This window comes from Anabrus simplex, chromosome 3 (genome assembly GCF_040414725.1).
Source record: "Anabrus simplex isolate iqAnaSimp1 chromosome 3, ASM4041472v1, whole genome shotgun sequence".
In the NCBI taxonomy this organism is placed as follows: domain Eukaryota; kingdom Metazoa; phylum Arthropoda; class Insecta; order Orthoptera; family Tettigoniidae; genus Anabrus; species Anabrus simplex.
Genome location: NC_090267.1, coordinates 261,565,352 through 261,587,232, shown reverse-complemented (window position 1 = coordinate 261,587,232; position 21,881 = coordinate 261,565,352). Strand labels below are relative to the sequence as shown.

The 21,881-nt window shown below is 39.9% G+C and overlaps 1 protein-coding gene across 1 annotated transcript in view; it reads left to right on the top strand.

Moving 5' to 3' along the window:
- Cyfip (Cytoplasmic FMR1-interacting protein Sra-1) overlaps nt 1-21,881 on the top strand; it is a 314,228-nt gene that overhangs the window by 105,098 nt on the left and 187,249 nt on the right. Inside the window, exon 8 of the mRNA XM_067142996.2 lies at nt 54-268. Within this exon, the coding sequence (XP_066999097.1) occupies nt 54-268 (215 nt within the window). The remainder of the gene's footprint in view (nt 1-53; nt 269-21,881) is intronic.

Below are 21,881 nucleotides of genomic sequence, written 5' to 3'. Positions count from 1 at the left end.
TGTGGCATGTCTTATAAATCTGCCTCCTAATTATGAATTAAATTTGCTTTCAGGCCACTCGGTACAATTACACTGATGAAGAGAAGTTTGCATTGATTGAAGTAATTGCCATGATCAAAGGACTTCAGGTTTTAATGGCTCGTATGGAGACAGTATTTACTGATGCCATCAGACGCAATATCTATGCAGAACTCCAGGACTTTGTACAACTAGTGCTCAGAGAACCTCTCCGAAAAGCAATCAAGAACAAGAAAGATCTCATTCGAAGGTAAGTGGTTACTATCACTGTTGTAAAATTTTGCAGCTAAATCCTGCCAATAGTAGATTAAAATCTCTTGAAGGATATGATTGATAACATCAGGAAATATTAGAATGTGTACTCTGAATTCTACCCTCAGTTTTAACTACTGAGTTTTTGAAACCCCGTTAGTTAGAAGTAAGTTAGAAAGTTAGACTGAGCGAGTTGGCTGCGCAGTTAGTGTCGTGTAGCTGGGAAGTTGCGTTCGGCAGATAGTAGGTTTGAAATCCACCATCAGTAGCCCTGATGATAGTGTTTTGTGGTTGCTCATTTTCTGGCAAATGTACCTTAATTAAGGTCATGGCCACTTCTTTCCCAATCCTGGCCCTATCATATCCTGTTGTTGCCAAAAGCCGTAGCTGAGTTGGTGCAATTTTAAAACACACACAGAAGGAAAAAAAGAAACAAAGAAAGAAGTGATTAAGTGTAAGAAAGGACCTATAGGCCCAACTAATCTAACAACTATTTGACCTGTTTTGAATATAAGCTACTCTTTGGGTTGCCTAAAATTGAATTATGAAATTTCAAAATGTATATTTGTGGTAGAAGAATAAGTTGGGTTGGTTTTTACTAGCATAGCCTGCATTGAACATTCGGAAACAAAATATAATTTAACCTTTTAAATTTAAATGATGCAGTATAACTAATAATGTTTTCACCCCATTTTGCACTTCTCATTACATGACACTTATATCCCTGCTTTTAGAGACTGAGTGCTGCTACTTGTTTCCTTATTTATTTTCCTGGATGGAGGCAGGAGTAGCAAATACGAAGGCCATCCAGAAAGTGCTACCCGTTTGTGCAATAAAGACACAGGATTAAATATTAACAAATATACACATTTTTATTGGAAAGAGCATACTTTACACTATTTCTCCACATAATCTCCAAGCAAATTTAGGCATTTGTCATAACATGGGACGAGTTTTTGTATTCCAGCGTCATAGTCCTCCGCCGCAAGCGTATTGAGATACGTAGTCATGGCTCGTTTAAGTTCTTCATCACTGTCAAATCTTTTCCCCGCCAGAAAGTCTTTAAGCTTTGTAAAGAGATGAAAATCCGAAGAGGCCAAGTCCGGGCTATACAGGGGATGGTCAAAGGTTTCCCACTTGAATTGCTGCAAAAGTTGTGTTATCGCAGCTGCATGAGGCCTGGCATTGTCATGAAGGAGAATGACACCTGTAGACAATAGACCTCACCGTTGATTTTGTATTGCCCGCCGTAATTTCTTTAATGTTTCACAATACACATTAGCATTAATTGTGTCTCCATGGGCCATAAAATCAATGAGCAGTACACCTCGGCAATCCCAGAAAACGGTTGCCATGAGTTTCCTGGTGGATAGAACTGTCTTGAATTTTTTTGGTTTGGTTGGTGAATGAGCATGATGCCACTCCATTGACTGTTGTTTACTCTCAGGTGATGCATAATAAGCCCATGTTTCGTCCCCAGTAATGATGCGAGTCAGGAAAGAGTCTCCTTCATCGGAATAACGTCCCAGAAACGTCAGTGCTGCAGCCATACGCTTGGTTTTGTGCTCCTCTGTAAGCATGCGAGGGACCCACCTTGCACAGATTTTTGAATAATGCAGATGGTCTTTGACAATTTCATGAACAATTGTTTGAGACACATTAGGAAAATGTTCACAGAGTTCATCAATTGTGACACGCCGATCGTTCCTCACGCATTCGTCTACTGTGCTCAGCAGTTGGTCTGTAATGACAGATGGTCTCCCTGAACGCTCCTTGTCGTGTGTATTTCCCCTCCCCAGGTTGAAGTTGCGACACCAGCGCCGAACAGACGACTCGTCCATCGCATTGTCTCCATACACCTCCGTTAATTGGCGATGAATATCACAAGGTCGAATGTTTCATGCATTAAGAAATTTAATCACGGCCCTCACTTCATAACTGGTGGGGTTCTCAATTTGTTTAAACATTTTAAACGATCACAGACACAACACAGACAATGCTAGCGTCACACAACCTTGCACAGAGCAGGCAGACAAGCCACTGACGCGGTCTGACCCTGCCCAGCGGCTACCTGAGTCGTCAGCGCTTCATGTGGCGCTAACGGCTACTACTTTCTGGATGGCCCTCGTAATTGGAAGGGATTCTTTAATGACCTTCGATTTTCTGTGCACAATGATTCTTGTAATCCACAAAACATGCTCTTCAGGTGCAAGGGGTGTCCAATTTCTTAATGCAAATTAAATAAATATTTGAAATTTTATCCTAGAAACCTTTGAGAGGAAATAATGCAAAATAAGGAAACCCTCTTAGAAAGAGACTGTGTAACACACAACTGTGGGAACCGTTTTACTGCCCAAACCAAATGTACCAGCAGGGTACAATGTGACAACAGATTAAAAAGAAAATGTATTTTTCTTTAAAGCATGCTTGTAGTTTTACATAATATTGATAACTTTATCATAGCCTTGGGATCTCCAGTATCGAATGGAATCAGAGCTAGTGACATAACTTTTCATTTCAAAACTCCCACATGCATTGGCTGGGAAAGTAGCAGTATACGTATATTATTAGCGTTTATCTCTTGTAGGGTGTATTCATTTTTGCTTAATGGTTTCAAGTTAGTTTGGCAGTGAAAAGTGCTTAAAATCTTTACAACAGTAATAAAACCTTCCTAAACATTCTGTTCCTTGTTGTAAATAATAATTTGAAGAGTTATTTTCCGATTAGAATTAAGATGATTGCGTGACAGTAGAAACTTGCGACTCCCCTGTTTACAGTGGAACCTTGATTCTCTATTTTTGGGGGACCACGGAGAAAAAATATACAATGCAGGAAAGCGGAAAATCTGGGAACTAATGAAAACCATCCACAATTTGGCTAAACATCACAATAATTAAATATGTATAATTATAATCTTACAAACACTCCAAACGAAAACAATTCCCCTATGGCGGCCTTTATTTTGTTTTCTTTGTTCTCTTCAGATAAAGACTCTTTGGATGTTATTGAATGAGTAGCCATTTCTTGCTGAGGGAACAGCTCACAAGAACCCGAGAACAATGGGAAAGAAGAACTGACCCGCCCGAAAACGGCGATACTGCCATAGATTAAAATCACTACAGACAGGATCGGCAGGATACTGGACAAATACGTCATAAAAACCATCTATAAACCACACCGGAAGCTAGCCCATTTTCTACCACCAGTAAGACACAATAGAACTACAGGCTCCTGGAGTATACCACATTGAATGTAGCTGCGGAACGTGTTATGTTGGTGAAACAAAACGTCTGATCTCCACACGCCTAAAAGAACATATCCATCACACCAAGAACCAAAACACATATTTCAGCGGTAGGCGAGCATTCCTATGAAACAATGCACGGAATATCATTTGACAAGACCAAGATCCTAGCAGCTATACCATGGAATCTGGAAAGGAAAATCCGCGAGGCTATCGAAATCAAGAAACATCCGAACAATACGAATTTAGAAGAAGGATATAAAATCAGTAATTCTTGGATGCATATCATTCATAGTTTAAGACATACAGACCACATCATTAACACGCAGTCCGAACCTCCGAGTACATAACAGCGCGGGCAAGCCCCACTACCGGGCTGTGACACATACCTGCCAAAATTCTCATGAGACAACCATGTGCTTACGTCAGCCAGAAAGGGTAGGATATAAAAAACCAAGGTCAGGAACCACCCTTATAGTGTGATTGCTGCCTGGGAGACTGACTACCTCGGATCGAGTGGGGGTATTTCAGTCGCCTGGAAAAAGAATACTGCAATGTATTTGAAACGTCCGCAAACTGTACATAATGTACAGATAACAACAACACGGTTCAACCCAGAAAATAAACTAAATAATTCTACACACCATGGAAGCTTCACCTCTAAGATATAAGTATGAAGTGTTTACATCCATTTAGTATTAGTATTATTATTATATCATATGTACATAGGATATGATCGCGCTATTTGTGAGGTTTTGTCATGAAACATGTGCTATAAATAAATATTTATATCAGTTCAGTTAATGTAAATATCTGTAAATTAATTCTTACCTGTATATATAAATTGTAATCCATAATTGTGAAACACACTGTAACTTCCAGAATGGTAATAGGCATGAGAACAATTGAGAATATTCCATACATTATAATCTATGTATTATGCACTCTCAAGTTTTCGAGAAGGTATAGCTTGATATAGATGTTGATTCCCATAGGGAACCTGAAATATTTGTCCCGAATGAGTAAATACTAATATAAATGGTCCTGTTATTGAACATTATAAATTTTCCATCTAACTCATTCCTGGTTACCAGCGGTTCGCCCCAGTGTGCTAAGTTGGGCTCATCAGCACACCCACCAAGACACATGGCTAGTGCATACCGTGGAGGCCACTGCATAGGCAGGCATCGATTTTTGGTAATGAGACAAAGTCTCTCATAGTGCATTGGCACTGCCGGTGGCTCCGATTAGCCTACGCAGTGGCCTCCACGATATGCAATAGCCATGCGTCTTGGTGGGTGTGCTATTTACCAACTGATGAGCCCAACTTAGCACACTGTGGCGAAACGCTGGCAACCAGGAATTAGTTAGCTACAAAATTTATAATGTACAATAACGGACCATTTATATTGGTATTAAGATATTGCTTGTAATGTATCTTTCTGAAAGCCTGGCCAGGATACTTATATAAAGAGACGATCTTGGCGGTGAAGTTAGTTATTATTTGGAAGTTATTGGAAGTTAGTTATTGGTTGGAGAGAGTGATTGGTTGACGAGTTGTTGTTCAGTAGAGTTATGCTGTAGCAAGATTATACTTGTGACATGCATTTGATCCAGTCGCCATATTGAAGTGTTGGCAGTTGTTTTAAATGGTGGTTTTTGATGTGAGTGTTTTGTTTTAAATAAAATAACTGTACCAGCTGACAGCATCTCATATGCTTCTTTGTGGATACGCATAGATTTCCTTTCGAACGAATAATAGGAATATGGAAATGGTACATAACGCCATTTCAGTAAACGAAACTAACGTCGTTTCAAGGTCAGGTGTCTACAATTTAAATGTAATAACTACAACTCTTCTTGCATAGAACAGACCGGACGAAACATCAAAATTAGGTACATGGAACACGTTAACGCAATTAAATACAATAGGTTTCCGGCAGTGGGGCAACATATACACGACAAGAAACACAGTTTCACCACTATAGATCAAGACTTAGAAATTCTCAGGACGTTAGGAAAAGGCCCTCTCCTTGATGCTACTGAAAACTGTTCTATACACCTTCATCAGTTTTTTTATTCTAACCTAAATCTCGGAGAAACCTAACAACCTCTTCGACTTTCTCATCACAGTTTTTAAAAGTATCAAGTTCTCAAGTAGGTGTTTGATCTTTCATGCCATACACAACACACTCTCGGACTACATGCCCCTATCACATAGCCCTCCAAACCCGCCCTTAAACACCTTCCCCTCACCCCCACATTCCCCAAGCCCCTACCCCTCCCCCCCTTCCTCTCCTATCTATACCTCTGCTCCGTCCTTACTTACACACTTGCTCCAGTTCTCAACTCCTCTCCACACATTAAGCTTCACGACACACTGCGAGAGGTGAGCCTCATACTATTTTTGCTCTATTTTGTCTTTGAGCCTTCTGCGTTCTAAATTTAGGTCTCCTTCTTTCTTTAGGCCTCACGTTCTACATCGGACTGAAAAACCTTGGTCCTGCACACTAACATAGGACCCACATGTATATAGCTATCTACCTTTTGATGTGCCGGTACAACATAAGCTTAGAAGACTCTGTCAAACAACAATAGTACAAAAGTTTCATCCCTGAGACTCATTTTACCATGTCAGGACGAGTCAACCATCAAGATTTTAATATGTTTATCAAGTTTTTAACTCACATTCAACCATAAACTCAACATTAGAATGAGCGATTTCAACACATTAGGATTACATAAGACTATTACGCCGCTAACGCGTTGTAAACACTGCTACCTATTTTAGATATATTTCTTACTTTTAAGTGTGAACTTTTGTTACATGAATTGTATCAGTGTGTATATTGTTGTGTGTATATATATATATATATATTTGTCCTCTTTTTTGGTTTATGTGATAAGCTGATGATACTAAAAAAAGTACCGAAACCGGTACCACAATAATCATGTTAATCCTGTGCAACAGAATTGCATTGTATTGAAAAGGTGGAACCCTTAAATTCAATTTACTTTTGTGATTTTCAGTTCAATACGAAACAACTATGAAGTTTTGAACTTCCAAAAAAGTTGTAGCAGTTCAAACACATGATGGTGTAAATACAAATTTGAATCACTACTGAATTTGATAAGTTCGTAGTTGAGTTTCAGTCGCGAAATATAAGTCCCAATCTCATTTGTGAGATTTTAAGTCCACTTTGCACTCAAAAATAAAGTTTTTTTTTTTTTGTATGTTTACATCGCACTGACACAGATAGGTCGTATGGCGATGTTGGGATAGGAAAGGCCTAGGAGTGGGAAGGAAGCGTCTGTGGCCTGTAGCCGTCTTTTATATAGCCGCTGACGTCATCCTATGACTATATATTATGTGGAATAACTCTTATTTCCATAGAGGGGTTTGAATGAAATTGATACATGGAGACGTTTGTGAAGCGTTCTACACGATGATGTTACACACTTGCTGATATCTTAATTCTTCTACTTCTTCTTCTCCTCCTCCTTCGCGAATGGGTCACCTAGGACCACGCGGATCATGATTTTTCAGTCTTCTTTTTTGCCCAGTAATTCTTCATCTTCAATGATTGTGCACGTCTCCGGTCCTCCAACCATGCTGATCGTGTGGGTTTCTTTTCTTGTTCATGAAATCCCCATATTTGAATGATATTTTGCATTTCCTATCGATCTTGTAGATTTGGCGATCCTAATTCAGTGAGGTAATTCTCTAATAATTTGTGTCAATTATTATAGACGTTAGTAAAATTTTTGGCAAGTAATCTAGAATGTCTGTGACATGACTTGCCCTTGACCGCTCGCTGCGAAGCTCCCTGTAACACTTTGTAATTATACGAGACGTTACGTCTTGAGAAATAATTCATGTATCGACGTTCCCGGTACAATTTATTATTTTGATATAAATAACTTCTGTACGTAAAGGTGGAACTTTCAGTAAAGGTTTATAATGCTTATACAAGTGACATTATGGGCTTAACATGAAATTTGTTTCTTGCAATAGTAATATCCGGGTTATAAAGACTTGAGAACCACAAGTTGCGGATAATGTTAAGGTAGGAATATGTAAAATTAACCGAGTGAATTCCTGTCATGTCATTTCAATATTTATCTATAATATTATAAAAGGAAGTGTTTGTCTGTGTGTGCGCGATGCCCAGCAAAATCTACAGCACGTAGAGATCTGAAATTTTGAACATAGGTAGATGGAAAGGGGTCAAAATGCACCTCGAAGCCGGAATTTTCATTTTTGCTTTCGTTGGTGAGTTATGAACGAAAAACCATCGGAAAACGTGCATTGGGATATGACAATCCAACGTGCTGTCACCAAGATTAAATGCATAGAGTCGCTGTCGCTAGGCAACGTACATAAGATAGGTAGAGAACACAATATACAAGGAGCCATTTTACGTCCAGAACATAGAAAGCTGTTTTTGGTCTTATATGGTGTGAGGACATATGACGGTGTTGATGATGATTCGTCCGTCGGATCGGGACGTTAAGTCTTGAGCTATTCGAGGGGAGTGGCATATGTGCCGGCGCCGGGTTTCATTCTCTTCATTCTTGCTATCATATATCATGTCATTCATTTCTTTCAACAAGCAACTTTTACAAGAATTACCCGATGTTCTACACAGTTACAAGTCTATCGACTACACGGCAGAGCTTCGAAAGACTTGGAGTCAACTAGAGTACCCTCAAACATCTTAGAGCGGACGATTGTGGCACCAATTATCCTTCTTAAGAATAAGAATCCTGCTCTCTGCAATGAACACGACTCTGAAACTGATGGCTAATATTATTGAAGCCATTCTCATGATTGGGCATGCCGCGAGCGAAGTAATATTCATTCCTTGGATTCGAATAATTTCTTCAGATATACAGTTTAAGTTAAGATCTCTACAGTGTTCAAAATGAAATTTCTCTATGTAATAATAAAGCAAGCATAATCTTCTTCTTCTCTTCTTACTATAAGCATGTATGTGTGTGTGTAAATGACACATCTCCTCCTAAACCACTGGAGCAATTTCGTCCAAACTTGGTACACTTATGATTTACTATCTGGAGACGAGCACTGTGGGGGTAAGCCATCCGTAGCTCCCTTAGGGGTGGGGATCGGGGGGGGGGGCAAGGTATAAAAATAATCGAAAAAAGTGCCGAATCCACAGTTTTCGGGGTCGCTGAGATGAACAGTGACACTCCCCATTTTTCAAATGTCAAAGTTCAGCTCCCTTTCGCATGGGGGGCGAGGGGGGAGTGATATAAAAAATTAAACGAAAATAGTGTCGAATACATAGTTTTCGGGGTCGCCTATGTGAATTGTACACTCCGGATTTTTAGTATCAGGAGACAAACCACGTGGGGGTAAGACAACCCAGGAACCCTTGGGGGCAGGTTGGGGCGAGGGGGCTGAGATATAAAAATCATCAAAAATAGTGTCGAATCCATACTTTTCGGGGTTGCTGAGATGAACAGTGACACTCTGGAATTTTTTAAAGTCCAAGTTCATCCCCCTTCGTGGTGGGGGCGATGGGAGAGTGATATATAGAAATAATAATGATATATAGAAATAATAGTGTTGAATACATAGTCGCTGAGGTGAATAGTGACACTCCGAATTTTTAGCTTGCTTGGTGTTTTAAGGGGCCTACCGAGTTTTTAGTATCAGGAGACAAACCACATGGAGGTAAAACACCCCAGGAACCCTTAGGGGCGGGGGGGGGGGGCAAGGGGACTGAGATATGCAAATCATCGAAAGTAGTGTCGAATCCATACTTTTCGGGGTCGCTGAGATGAATAGTAACATTCCGATTTTTTTAAACTCAAAGTTTAGCCCCCTTTAGGGTGGGGGAAGGGGGAGTGAGATATATTAGTAATCGAACATACTGCCGAATCCATAGTTTTCCAGGTCGCTGAGATGAATAGTAACATTCCGGATGTTTAAAGTCTAACTTCAGCCCCCTTTGGCATAGGGGGTGAGAAGGGATGAAAATATAAATTGTCAGAAATGACCGAGATAATGGACGTGTGTATGTTCCAGTATGACTTTCAAGTATGGCTTACTACCTGGAAAACTTACTGGGGGAGTAAGACGCCCCTAGAACCACTAGGGAAGCGGGTAAAATATTATCCACACTAATAAATGAAAGTCTGTTTGGCGCGATCTATATATACTGTACTATATATATAAATTAGGCATAAAAATGAAAACAGACGTAAATTAGTGAGACCATTCTAGGCATCTTAGAAATTTAAAACTTGGTACCAGACAACCTGATGACTTCAGGATCCCTAGAAAAATCTCAAATTCTCTGAGGGGTACATGCTGGGAGTTTCAAACCTGCAATAAGAACACAGTCGGTGATATTTATCCAGAACCTACAGGTTTTATGAGCTTAAAAGTTTCCTTAAAGTCCTGATTTTTAACCCACTCCCCCATATCAAGATCGCAGCACAATCTCCCAGACAAGTTAGAAAATTGAAATTTTGCAAAACTATAGCTTTTAGCATATAACCGATGGAAAATTTACGAGATGTTTAAAAATTTGATTTTTTACCCCCGAAAAATATCAAAATATGGAGGCAATTTTAATGACGGTGCAGTCCTTCCTTTCGATGTATTTCATGGCTAAATGGTAAGTCGTATCACAAAACGGATGGCACAATCTCCGTTCAATTTGGAGTGATCTACAAATTTGGTCCTATGACCTTTCGTATCTCTATCCCTTATACATTAAATTTTTTCTCTATTTCTGGATTTACCTAAATTTTGCACTTTGTACACGTACAATTGATGGTTTGATTCACTTATAGGAAAGATGGGATCATCAAATTCTACACGAATATTGGCCCACCCAGTAGCCATATGTGAGCCAAATTCTGTGTTTGAAGCTGTCGCATAAGTATCTGAAAAGTAATGCACTGTGTGAAAATCTTTCACAAATTTCACCCTATTCAACGTTTCTAAAACATAATGAATTGTGGTAAACAAGTGCACCTGTCGTTATCATCACAAATGCACAACTCGCACTTTACATTGGAAACATCGTCTGCGGACCTCCCTATGCTTTTTCTCGGATAACGCCAATTTACATTCAATTTAAAAATTATGATTAACTTCATGTACAGTAATTTACTTCGATATCCGTATAAATCTGGAATACCGTAGCGAAGCACGGGTACAATTGCTAGTTTGTATATATCTGGGAGAATTTCATGTTATTGCGTATGAACCATGTATGTTAAAGAAATGCAGTAAATAACGAAGAAGTAATGTCAAGGTAATGCAGTACTATTTAAATATGGGATTGTAATTAGCCAGAGATGTCTATAAGCCAGAAATATGTCAAATCATGGGTAAGTGATTTAAATTGCATATTTTGTGTTTTGATAGCAAGCATGAAATTTCAGATACAATGTCATCATTTATTTATGTTGGAATTTTAGTTGTTGGAAATAATGTCATGTTGAATTAGGGTAACATTGGTTCGATGCCAGGTTTTCGAGAGTCATTTATGGGATGAAATTATGTATGGTGAGTGTTAATTTTGTGTGTAGTGTTATCACCTAAAATATCAGGTTAGAATATAATGTAGCGAGAAATCAGTGTTGAAACTTACTGAGTTATTGTGTTAGGATGTTCATCGAAAGTAGTTAAATGCGGTGATCATGGATGAGATTTGAGATTGTTGTTGTTGATGTTTTTCAGTTGAGTTAAAAGTTAAATTGATGTGAGAGTTATTGTGATCAGAGTTAGAAATCATTTGAGATGTTCATGCGTCCATTGTAAGGCTAGAGATTTTGAGTAGGTGTGTGGATTATTACGAGTGTTGGATGAGAATAGGGTTCATCGGTAAAGGCCATAAATGCAGAGTATGAGTGACATGTTGACAGGCCTTGGGGAAATTTGTAGTTAGCTCTTCTTCTCCGATATGTAGTCTTGGATAAAGATGCCAGGGTCATTGATGTAGTGGAGCAATTGGATCTCCAAATAATGTGCGTGAGTTTTAGGGAGCATGTAATCTCCTAGTATTGATTTTCCATCAAGGTAGTGAATTCCAACAAAGTATGGTCCATGTGTTATCGTCCATCTATTTTGTCATTCTGACCAGAGTGTGTTATGAAGCCCCAAGGATTGTTTTTGTGAATATATTAGAGGCCATTGTTTATTTATTAGCACCTGCACCTCTCACAAATCGGTTGAGATGGGATATCTTTTTTTAAATCATCTGCAGATCATCAAATGGAATTAATAGATTAAAGAGTCGAATAGTAAAGTAGGATTGTCAGATAAATCTTAGACCTAGAAATAGGTGGACGTGATGATTAATGCATTTGTGATATTTAATTAGGAAAGATAACAATTTCGAAGCCAGTTTTGTTTTGTTGTCAGCATGTGTGAAACGAGTCTGTGAATGATGTGTGAGAGAAATTGCATTTCGTTGTGATTCTATGAACGATTTGACATTGTGTTTGGAAGGTTGTTTTTACATTAATGTTGTGACGATGGATTTTATTATGTAAATAATTGTGTATGCATGGTAATTGAAATCCATGTGTTGGTAATAAGTTAAATTTGTTTATGCGTGTGTTAATCACATGAATCACTCAGAGATTAGATTTATCATTAATTAGATATAATTTCCCCCTTGATGTTTATGCAAGTTTTGGTCAGGATCTCACTATGATGTTATTCATATAGATGAGATAATACTCTTTCTTCACGCAGCTATAGAACACTGGAACGGTCGATAGTGTCAGAATCGCAGAGTGCGAGGGCTTTGAAATTTTATTTGTGTCTGTTGAGTTTATTCCATACCATTTTTGTGTTTGTTGTGTATTAGTTTTGCTTTTCTTGAATAAATTAGTATTAAATTCAACTGGTCTCCCCCATAAGTCCAACCCCGCGTCCGCGTTGTGGAGGATGGGCAGCGGTATGAGTAGGGGATAGCCTGTAAGGGCAAAGTACAGTGGGGACTTTGTGTGCCCCAGGACTACTACGGTAGCTGTGAAGGTCTTACAGGAACCCTGAAAAGTAACGGCTAATGGGGCTCTGGTGAAGTCCTTAACGACAGCTGAGGCGGAGGAGACCTTTGGTACGGCAAAGTTGGCGGAAGAGGCCACCCTCCCTCTTGGGGTTAAATGAAGAGGAAAATCACTGCCTTGTGCTGAAGAGGGATCTTCCAAGACTAAGGGAGGCAACCCCAACAAAAAACAGCATGCCTGGAGGCTTCAGGTGGCAGCCCCACCACTAGGCTCGGTTGCTGTGGACCAATAACTTGTACAACCTTAAATTAAACCATTGCAGCAACATCAAGAAAGAGAAAGCGGACCGATCCAAGGTGACCTTTGGCTTAAAAATGGTAACAAAAATTGGATATTGGAATGTGAGAACTCTGCGGGAAAGTGGAAGACTATGACAGGTGGTGGCATGTATGAAGAGTTATGGCCTGAACATCTTAGGATTAAGTGAGGTGAGATGGAGTGAATTCGGGGAATTGACCACCCATATGTTCTGGGAGATCTGAGGGCGATGGAGTGAGTTGTGAAGGTGTGGGTATATTAATGGACAAGGAGGCTAGGATGAGCCTTATGGAGTGGTATCCAGTGTCTGCAAGGATTGTGGCATAATTCAAGACCAATATTAGAAATGTTGTGATGATAGTGTGCTATGCAACCACTGAGACAGCAAAGGAAGAAGAAAAAGAGTCATTGTATATGCATCTAAATAGCACGATTAAGAAACAAAAGATGAAGGATATTTATTTGTTTGTTTGTTTGTTTGTTTGTTTGTTTGTTTGTTTGTTTGTTTGTTTGTTTGTTTGTTTGTTTTTATTTATTTATTTATTTATTTATTTATTTATTTATTTATTTATTTGTTTATTTGTTTATTTGTTTATTTATTTATTTATTTATTTACTGAGCAAATTTCACTTGCACTGTCAACAGACTATTTAACAAACGTTATCTTTCATAATAAAATATAACAAACATAACAAAAATATAACAAGATCAGGTACACAGCAATCTCAGCATCCCCGAAATAGACGAATTCATCAATATTTTAAACTTCATAATAAAAAACAACTATTTCACTTTCAATGGCAAAATCTACCACCAAGACGGCCTGGCAATGGGAGATCCCTTATCAGGCATCTTGGCAGACATATACATGGACTCGTTGGAACATCATAAAATAACTTCAAAAATAAAAGGACTCAGCCTGTGGCTCAGATACGTTGACGACACATTTGCAATAATTGACAGTAATCTCAACAATAGCAACGATATTTTGAATTTTTTAAACACCCTTGATCAAAATATCAAGTTCACTAAGGAGGACGAGGTCAATAGATCCATTAACTTTTTAGACTTAACTATAACACGCAACAAAAACACATTTGACTTCCAAATTTACAGAAAACCCACCCATACTCCAATAACAATCAAAAATTCATCTATACACCCCAACTCCCACAAACAAGCTACTTTCTATACTTTAATTTACAGAGCTTTAAAAATACCATTATCACCCAAGAATCTAAAAACAGAAATTCATTATATTAAAAACTTAGCAAAATTCAATGGCTTCAAAATAGAAATAATCAACCGAATAATTAATAAAATTAAATATAAACTAGCAACAAACCTCGTCCCTGAAAAACCTGAAACATCTAAATTCGCCACCTTTACATACAATAATTCAGGCATTTACCAAGCAACAAACCCTCTGAAAAAACAAAACATTAACATTGCCTTCAAGACGACAAACACCAATCACAGCCTATTTTTCAACCACAATACACTCAACATGAACAATAGTATTTACTCAAACTCTGGCATATACAGGCTCAAATGCACACAATGTGAAAAATCATACATAGGGCAAACAGGCCGGAGCTTCCTTACTAGATACCAGGAACACTATAATGCCAATAGACATAATAAATTTTCAGCCATGAGTTCACATATGAAAGATACAGGTCATCATTTCACTACTATCGAACAGGACCTAACAATCATTAAAATAGTACATAAAGGAAAATTAATGAATGAATTAGAAAACATTTACATATATTTGGATCAACATTACAACAAAGACCTAAATCTCAATGATCCCGTCGAAATAAAAAATCCCCTATATGAGACTTTATCCAATTTATTACAATCTTTAAATCCAAATTTAAATAAAATCCTTAAAAACCTCAAACTAACTTCCAATAAAGATTCCAACTTCCCCTTAAAAGTAACTCCCTCTGTCCCCGCCCCTGCTAATGTTCCACAGCCAACGGCATGTAGGTTAAACCCTCCGTCCACCTCCTCTTCTCCATTACACTCCTCTTCCTTAATTCCCCATCTTCAACAGCCAATAGCGTGCAAGCTCAACGCTCTGCCTATTTCCGTTCATCCTTCACACCCCCCTCCCTCAGTTCCACACAGATACAACACACACCATTCAAACCTCACTCGTTCCGAGACCATACAAGCAACAAGTTCATACCGCAAAAACCGAGAACGTGAGTAATTGAATTTATATCAATTCCCCTAATTTAACCGTTTTTCCTCTAAACTTCTTACCTTTTTATTATCTTTTTCATTACAGATTCTGCTCCATATTTCTTCAATACTCAATCCACATTCAAAACTACAGCCAACACGTAAGAATGTTCCCATTTAACCATCAGTATACGAGCTGACAAAACCTGTACAGCGGCACTTATTAGTTAACTTCTCACAACTCCTTCAACAAAAATACTGAGACCGCGATCCCACTTCGTAAAATATGAAATTAATGGATTGATTGGACACAACTTTATAATCTACATGCGCCATACTACAGTTTCATTACGACTTTTCAACAAGAGAGGTTTTATGTTGTCTTGAGTGGCCATTGGATTCTAATTTGCTCTCCATTTAAAATCAGGTTGCTTCCAGCCGAATTTCACGAACCTTGATACGGCAACTTTAGCCATAGACTTTCTTATTATTTATTTGGTCAAGACCTAGTTTGTACAGTTTTATAAGATCATTTTAAGATTGCTGATGTAATTACCATACCAACTCTTATTTCTTCGCAAACATTTTAAATGATTTTTAATTGTCAATTGTCATTTAAGAACTCATGATTGCACATATTGTATAATATTCGTTCTAATTTTTATTCTCATTTTATATACTTTTTCTTATATCGACAATCAGGATCCTGATTTTTACCTTTAGCATGAGTGAAAAAAGGCTGATGATGCCCTTTTAAAGGGCGAAACATGTCCCTTTAGACCTTAGTGTAATAGGATGTAAGTCCTAACTTTGCAAATATCATTTGTATTAAATAGGTTGAGTAATAAAATTTTAATAATCTTAAATTGACATATTAATTGCCATTAATACCTGCTGCGTAGACAGATTTCTGAGCTTGGGGTTTCTGTTCCTTACAATTGCAGCAAAGAAGGACACTGCTCTGTCTAACTGTTTAGTATTGGAGTGGGAGGCTGTTGTCCAAATAGGAGAGCAGTAGTTTAAGAGAGGTTGAATGATCGTGAGGAAGAAGTGACGAAGAGCTATGGGGTCAGAAATTTCTGTGAAGCGATAGAGAATGCCTAGTAATTTCATAGCCTTGGTTGTATATGTTTCTATGTGGGTCTTAAATTGTAATTTTGTATCGAATATTACACCTAGGTCACGCTGTTGCGTAACTACGGTGATGGGCTTGTCGAGTAGGTAATATGATATCAGTAGAGGAGATTTAAGTAGTGTTATGGTCATGTGGCTGCATTTTTGTGGATTGGGGATAAGTTTCCAAGTATGGCACCAGTTTGAGAGGACATTAAGTGAGGACTGTAGCAGAGCTGCTTCTCCTGGATTCCTGATCTCCCTAAATATCTTGCAGTCGTCAGCAAAGAGTAGGGTATTGGCTGTTTCGTTGATTTCGGACGGCAGATCGTCCATAAACAAAGAAAACAGCAAGGGGCCAAGAGTACTGCCTTGTGGGACACCGGACGTGACTGGTAACCATGAGGATGAAGTGCCTGATATTACCAGATTCTGCCAAAGTTTATGTAGGAAGCCAGCAAGAAGGGTCAGAAGACTGCCATGGATATTAAATCGTTCGGAGAGTTTATGGAGCAACAGTGTGTGGTCTACAGAATCGAAAGCTTTCGAAATGTCTACATAGCAGATATCCTGCTGCGATTTAGCTGCAATGGCGTGTGATGCAAAGCTATGCAGAGTAGCTAGGTTTGTTAGACAAGGGCCACCTGGTAGAAAACCATGCTGCTTGGTTGAGATATATGGCAGCGTGAATGTGAGGAGACGCTGGTGTATAATTTTTTCAAAGATAAAGGATAGTGTGGGGAGAATAGAAATTGGTCGGTAAGATGAAACATTAAATTTGTTGCCTGATTTGAGAAGTGGAACAATATTTGCTTGTTTCCAGGTATTAGGAAAATAGCCCACGGCAAAACATCTGTTAAATGATTTAGATAGAGGGACGCAAAGAGTACTGGCAGTATTTTTTAAGAAATGAGGACCTATAGTGTCGGCACCGGTAGCTTTGTTGGTACGAAGAGTTTGAAGAAGGTTATGAACTTCACTTGGTGTGGTAGTTATGCTTGATAGGGTTCTGTTTGAAGCTGTACCAACGGGTGGGAGCGGTTGGTTTTGTAAGGGAGGGGAGAAGTTGGAGAAGAAATACCTGTTGAACAGTTCATTGCGATCGGCGCCGTCTGCTGTTGCATCGTTGTGGTTCACACTGACAGGAATCCGCTCCGTCCTTCTCCGTGTGTTGATGAGACTCCAGTAGCACGTGGGTTGCTGCGGACGTTTTCAGTGACAGTGTCTACGTGTGTTTTGTAGTCTCTTCTGACCATAAACCTCGCGTGGCGGCAGATTTTAACTAAAGTATTGTGAGTGTGTGGGTTAGGGAAGTCTTTCCACAGGCGCCAACCTCTCTTTTTATTAAATAGTATCAGTCTGGTCTCATGTGATATCCAGTGTTGATGTTTGCTGGTAGTAGCCCATTGTGCAGGTACGAAGTCTTTAATTGCAGCTTGCAGCCAGTCATACAGCAGGTCAAGAGCCGATTCAATGTCAGCTATTTCGAGCAGACTCCAGGGAAGGCATTCCAGGGCACGACCCATTGCAGGCCAGTCGGCATGGCGCCAGATGTAGGTAGGGCGGTAGGATGTCCTGCTGTGAGGCTTTGAGGAGGGGTGGGGAAGGAGGAATGTAGCATCGAGAGACTGGTGGTCGCACAGGAAAAGGTTTCGGCCTGGGGTTATTGTTTTAAGTTCTAATGAGGAGAGTATGAAGTCCAGGGTGTTGGGTCCACGGGTTGGGTACATATTAAACTGTTTCAGTCCGAGGCCATTAATAAAACTGTCTATAAAGTATGTGTCACAAATGTTGGCTGACAGTCCGGTGGTTGGAGAAGACAGGGCACGACCACTTTATAGACAGGTTAAAGTCACCCATTAAAATTACTTCACCATGAGGGAGAGCTGCAATGACTGAGTCCATGCACTGTTCAAGGTCACAGAATGGGCTGTTTGGTGGTCTGTAGTAACATCCCACAAGTACAGGGCGTCAAGGAAAAAGTAGCTCCACCCACACTAACTCACAGTTCCGTTCGAGATCTGTCCTTCGTTTACACGGTAACGCACTGTTCACTGCTAGCATCACTCCACCACCTAGAGTAGCGTGATCACGACGGAATATGCTGTAATTAGCATTGAGTGGTAGTTCACTGTCACTAGCCCACGAGAGCCATGTTTCATTAAGTCTGATCACGTCAACTTCTCTTAAGTCTGGCAGGGATAGTTCACAATCAGACAGCTTATTGTTTAGGCTTTGCACATTCTGACAATAGATATTTATGTCTGTTTTCATTTCACAAGTGGTGGGACCGGGGTTTAAGTGAACATCTCCAGCCAGTAGTAGGAGGCAAAGCAAGCCCCTAATCGCTGAGCGATCAGGCCTAGGCTTGTTTGGCTCAGAGCTAGTAGGGAGGTGCCTATAAGTCTGGAAAATGGCGCACCCAGTCAGAGAAAACGCTGGAATGTAGTAGTTTCTCTCTGCTGGTAGCCATGCAAAAGGAGAACTCACTTTTTCACTTGCACACACCGATTCCTTAACTCGAATAGACCTCGTGCAGAGAACCGTAAAGCGCAACAACTCTGATTATTACCACACAAACAACACAAACTGCAGCAGCACTAAGCTTGCGCGTGTCTACTCTAGCCGCCATCTTGAACACCAGTTGGAGGAAATTTGAATGCAAAAGTGGACCAAGATAATGAAGGACTTGAGCATATCATGGGAAGGCATGGCCTAGGAGAACGAAATGAGAATGGACAGCTCTTTGTGGGCTTCTGTGCCAGCCATGATCTGGTTATTGTTTGTACAGTATTTCCACATAAAGATTGCCATAAAGTGACCTGGGTATCACCAGATCATTGGACAGAGAATCAGATAGATCATGTGGCGATTGGACGAAAGTGGAGGCGTTCACTGTTGGATGTGAGGAATAAGAGAGGTGCAGACATTGGTAGTGATCATCATCTTGTTGTGGCTACGTTTAGGATGAAGATCCAGCCACAGAAAAGGAGGACAGAACAGATAAGGAAGTGGTATGTTGTTGGAAAGCTAAAGAATGACAGTAAGGTGAAAGACGGCTTCAGGATAGAACTAAAGAATCGATTTCAAGCACTCACTGAGGTGGAGGATGAAACTGTTGAGGAAAAGTGGGTGAAGATTAAATCTGCCTTTACAGAAGTAAGTGAAAATATCCTGGTTTTAAGGATAGGAGGAAACCAGGATTACTTCATTCATGAACTGGAAAAAATCCAAAGAAAAGCAGCTCGATTTGTTTCGGGTGATTTCCGACAAAAGAGTAGTGTTACAAAAATGTTGCAAGGTTTGGGCTGGGAATACTTGGGAGAAAGAAGACTAAGTGGTATCTAGTTGGTCCTTCGAGACAAGTATTTCAGGTTTTCTTTGGGAATCAACAACTATGTCATAAGTGGTATGTTCTGAGCTGTAGGTGGAGAGATGGCGTGGAATGACATTCATAGGTGAGTAAGTTTGAGTGGTGTCTTTAAAAGTAGGAAAGATCACAATATGAAGTTGGAATTCAAGAGGATAAATTGGGGCAAATATTTGTTTATCGGAAGGGAAGTTGGGGATTGGAATAACTTACCAAGGGAGATGTTCAATAAATTTCTAATTTCTTTGAAATAATTCAAGAAATGGCTAGGAAACAACAGATAGGGAATCTGCCACCTGGGTGACTCCCTTAAATGCAGATCAGTATTGATTGATTGATTGATTGATTGATTGATTGATTGATTGATTGATTGAGCTTTTGACTCGATCAACAGAGAAGCCATGTGGAAGGAAGTGAAGCATTACGGAGTGCCAGCACAAATTGTCAATCTCATTCAGGAAACGTACCATGATTACACATTAGAGTCATTCATGGGGGCCGTATATCTGAGCCTATATCTGTATGTCAGAAGTTTGTCAAGGGTGTATCCTGTCGCCAACGATGTTCTTGGTTGTGATTGACGCACTAATGCGGAATGTGGCTCAGAAGTGTGGAACATGGTATCCAATGGGGATTAGTCAGTAATGCGGAACGTGGCTCGGAAGTGTGGAACATGGTATCCAATGGGGATTAGTCGGTAGGTTTGAAGATCTGGAATTTGCTGATGATTTGTCTCTCCTGTCTGAGGCACATGGGGAAATGCAAGCAAAGCTCAAAGATTTGGTAGAGGAAGGAAAAAAGGTGGGACTAATAATCATCTCAAAGAAGACCAAGGCCCTAAGGATTAACACCTACAAATCAGACCCACCTTTCTTCAATGATGAACCTATCGAGGATGTGGATAGTTTCACTTACCTTGGCAGTGTAATTGCCAAAGATGGGGGAGCTGCTCAAGATGTCTTGCAGTGCATTAAGAAAGCAAATGGTGCCTTTGTTCGGCTCTATCCAGTGTGGAAGAACAAGAGAACATCACAACCAAACTCTGCATCTTCCAAAGTAATGTCAAGCCTGTTCTATTATATGTGTCTGAGACTTGGAAATTGACTGGAGTAATTACATCCAAGTTGCAGACCTTTGTTAACCGCTGTTTGCGAAGGATTCTTAACATCTACTGGCCGGAAGTAATCTCCAACCATGAACTCCGGAGTAGGACGGAAGAGAATGTGATGGCCATACAGATACAGCGGAAATAGAGATGGATCAGGCATACACTGAGAAAGGGGAATGAAGCAATTGAGAGAGAGAGGTGCTGGACTGGAACCCGCAGGGTAAAAGGAAGAGAGGGAGACCCAAGCAAACGTGGCAAAGATCTGTTCACATGGAAGCGATGGAAGAAGGCAAGACCTGGAGTGAGGTAAAGAAGCTGGCTGTCAACAGGATCAGATGGAGATACTTTGTTTATTCCCTATGTTCCACGATGAACAACAGGAATTAAGCGTAAGCGTAAATTTAACCGTTTGTTGCCCATCATTTATAATATAGCTTAACCTTATTTCGTTGTCTGTCTGTTGTAGTGTATGTTCCCTAGAATCTTGGCCATCGTTATAGTTAGACATTCTTAGGTAGAGTATGAACCGTTCACACCTAAGGTCATGCGTTACGCCGGAGCAATACCAGATTTTGGTAATGTATGGGGACAGTATGTCAATATAGCTTCTTGTGGGAAATGGTGGCAAGAAAATAACCACTTTCCACACTGCTGATTTTAGTTGTACTGGCCATGAACCTACTGCGCTGGTGTAGCAGGGGGAGAGGTGATACTCCCACGTGGCATGTCCCAGGTGGCGGATAGAGGGGTCCTAACTGGCTTGCCGGCAGACTTGAGGGAAATAAAATACCTCTCGGACCAAACACACAACCCCCTGTGGGTGGGGGATGCAGACGATGAATACACCCATTGTATCTCCTGCCTGTCATGAGAGGTGACTAAAAGGGGTGACCAAGGAATGATCTAATTAGAACCATGATACTACTTGTAATTAGTAGCAGGGGTTGCTTTTACTTGCGCGTAGTCCCACCATGTTGGGTACACAATGGGTTTGTGATTAGTAGCGACAGTATGTGCTCAGGATGCATTTTAGAGTACCTGTGATTCGTACCACTATTGAGCGACACCATGGGACTCCACGGGATAGTACGAGTCCCTCTGCTTAGTCCACTTATGTGAAGAACATCATAGGCTTGCGTTATCTGTAAATAGCGACACAATGTGTGAAACACCATAGGTCTGTGTTACATGTGCGCATTACATTACCTGTAGGTAGTACCATAATGTGTGGAATACTGTGAAGCTACGCTACCTTTGATTAGTACCAC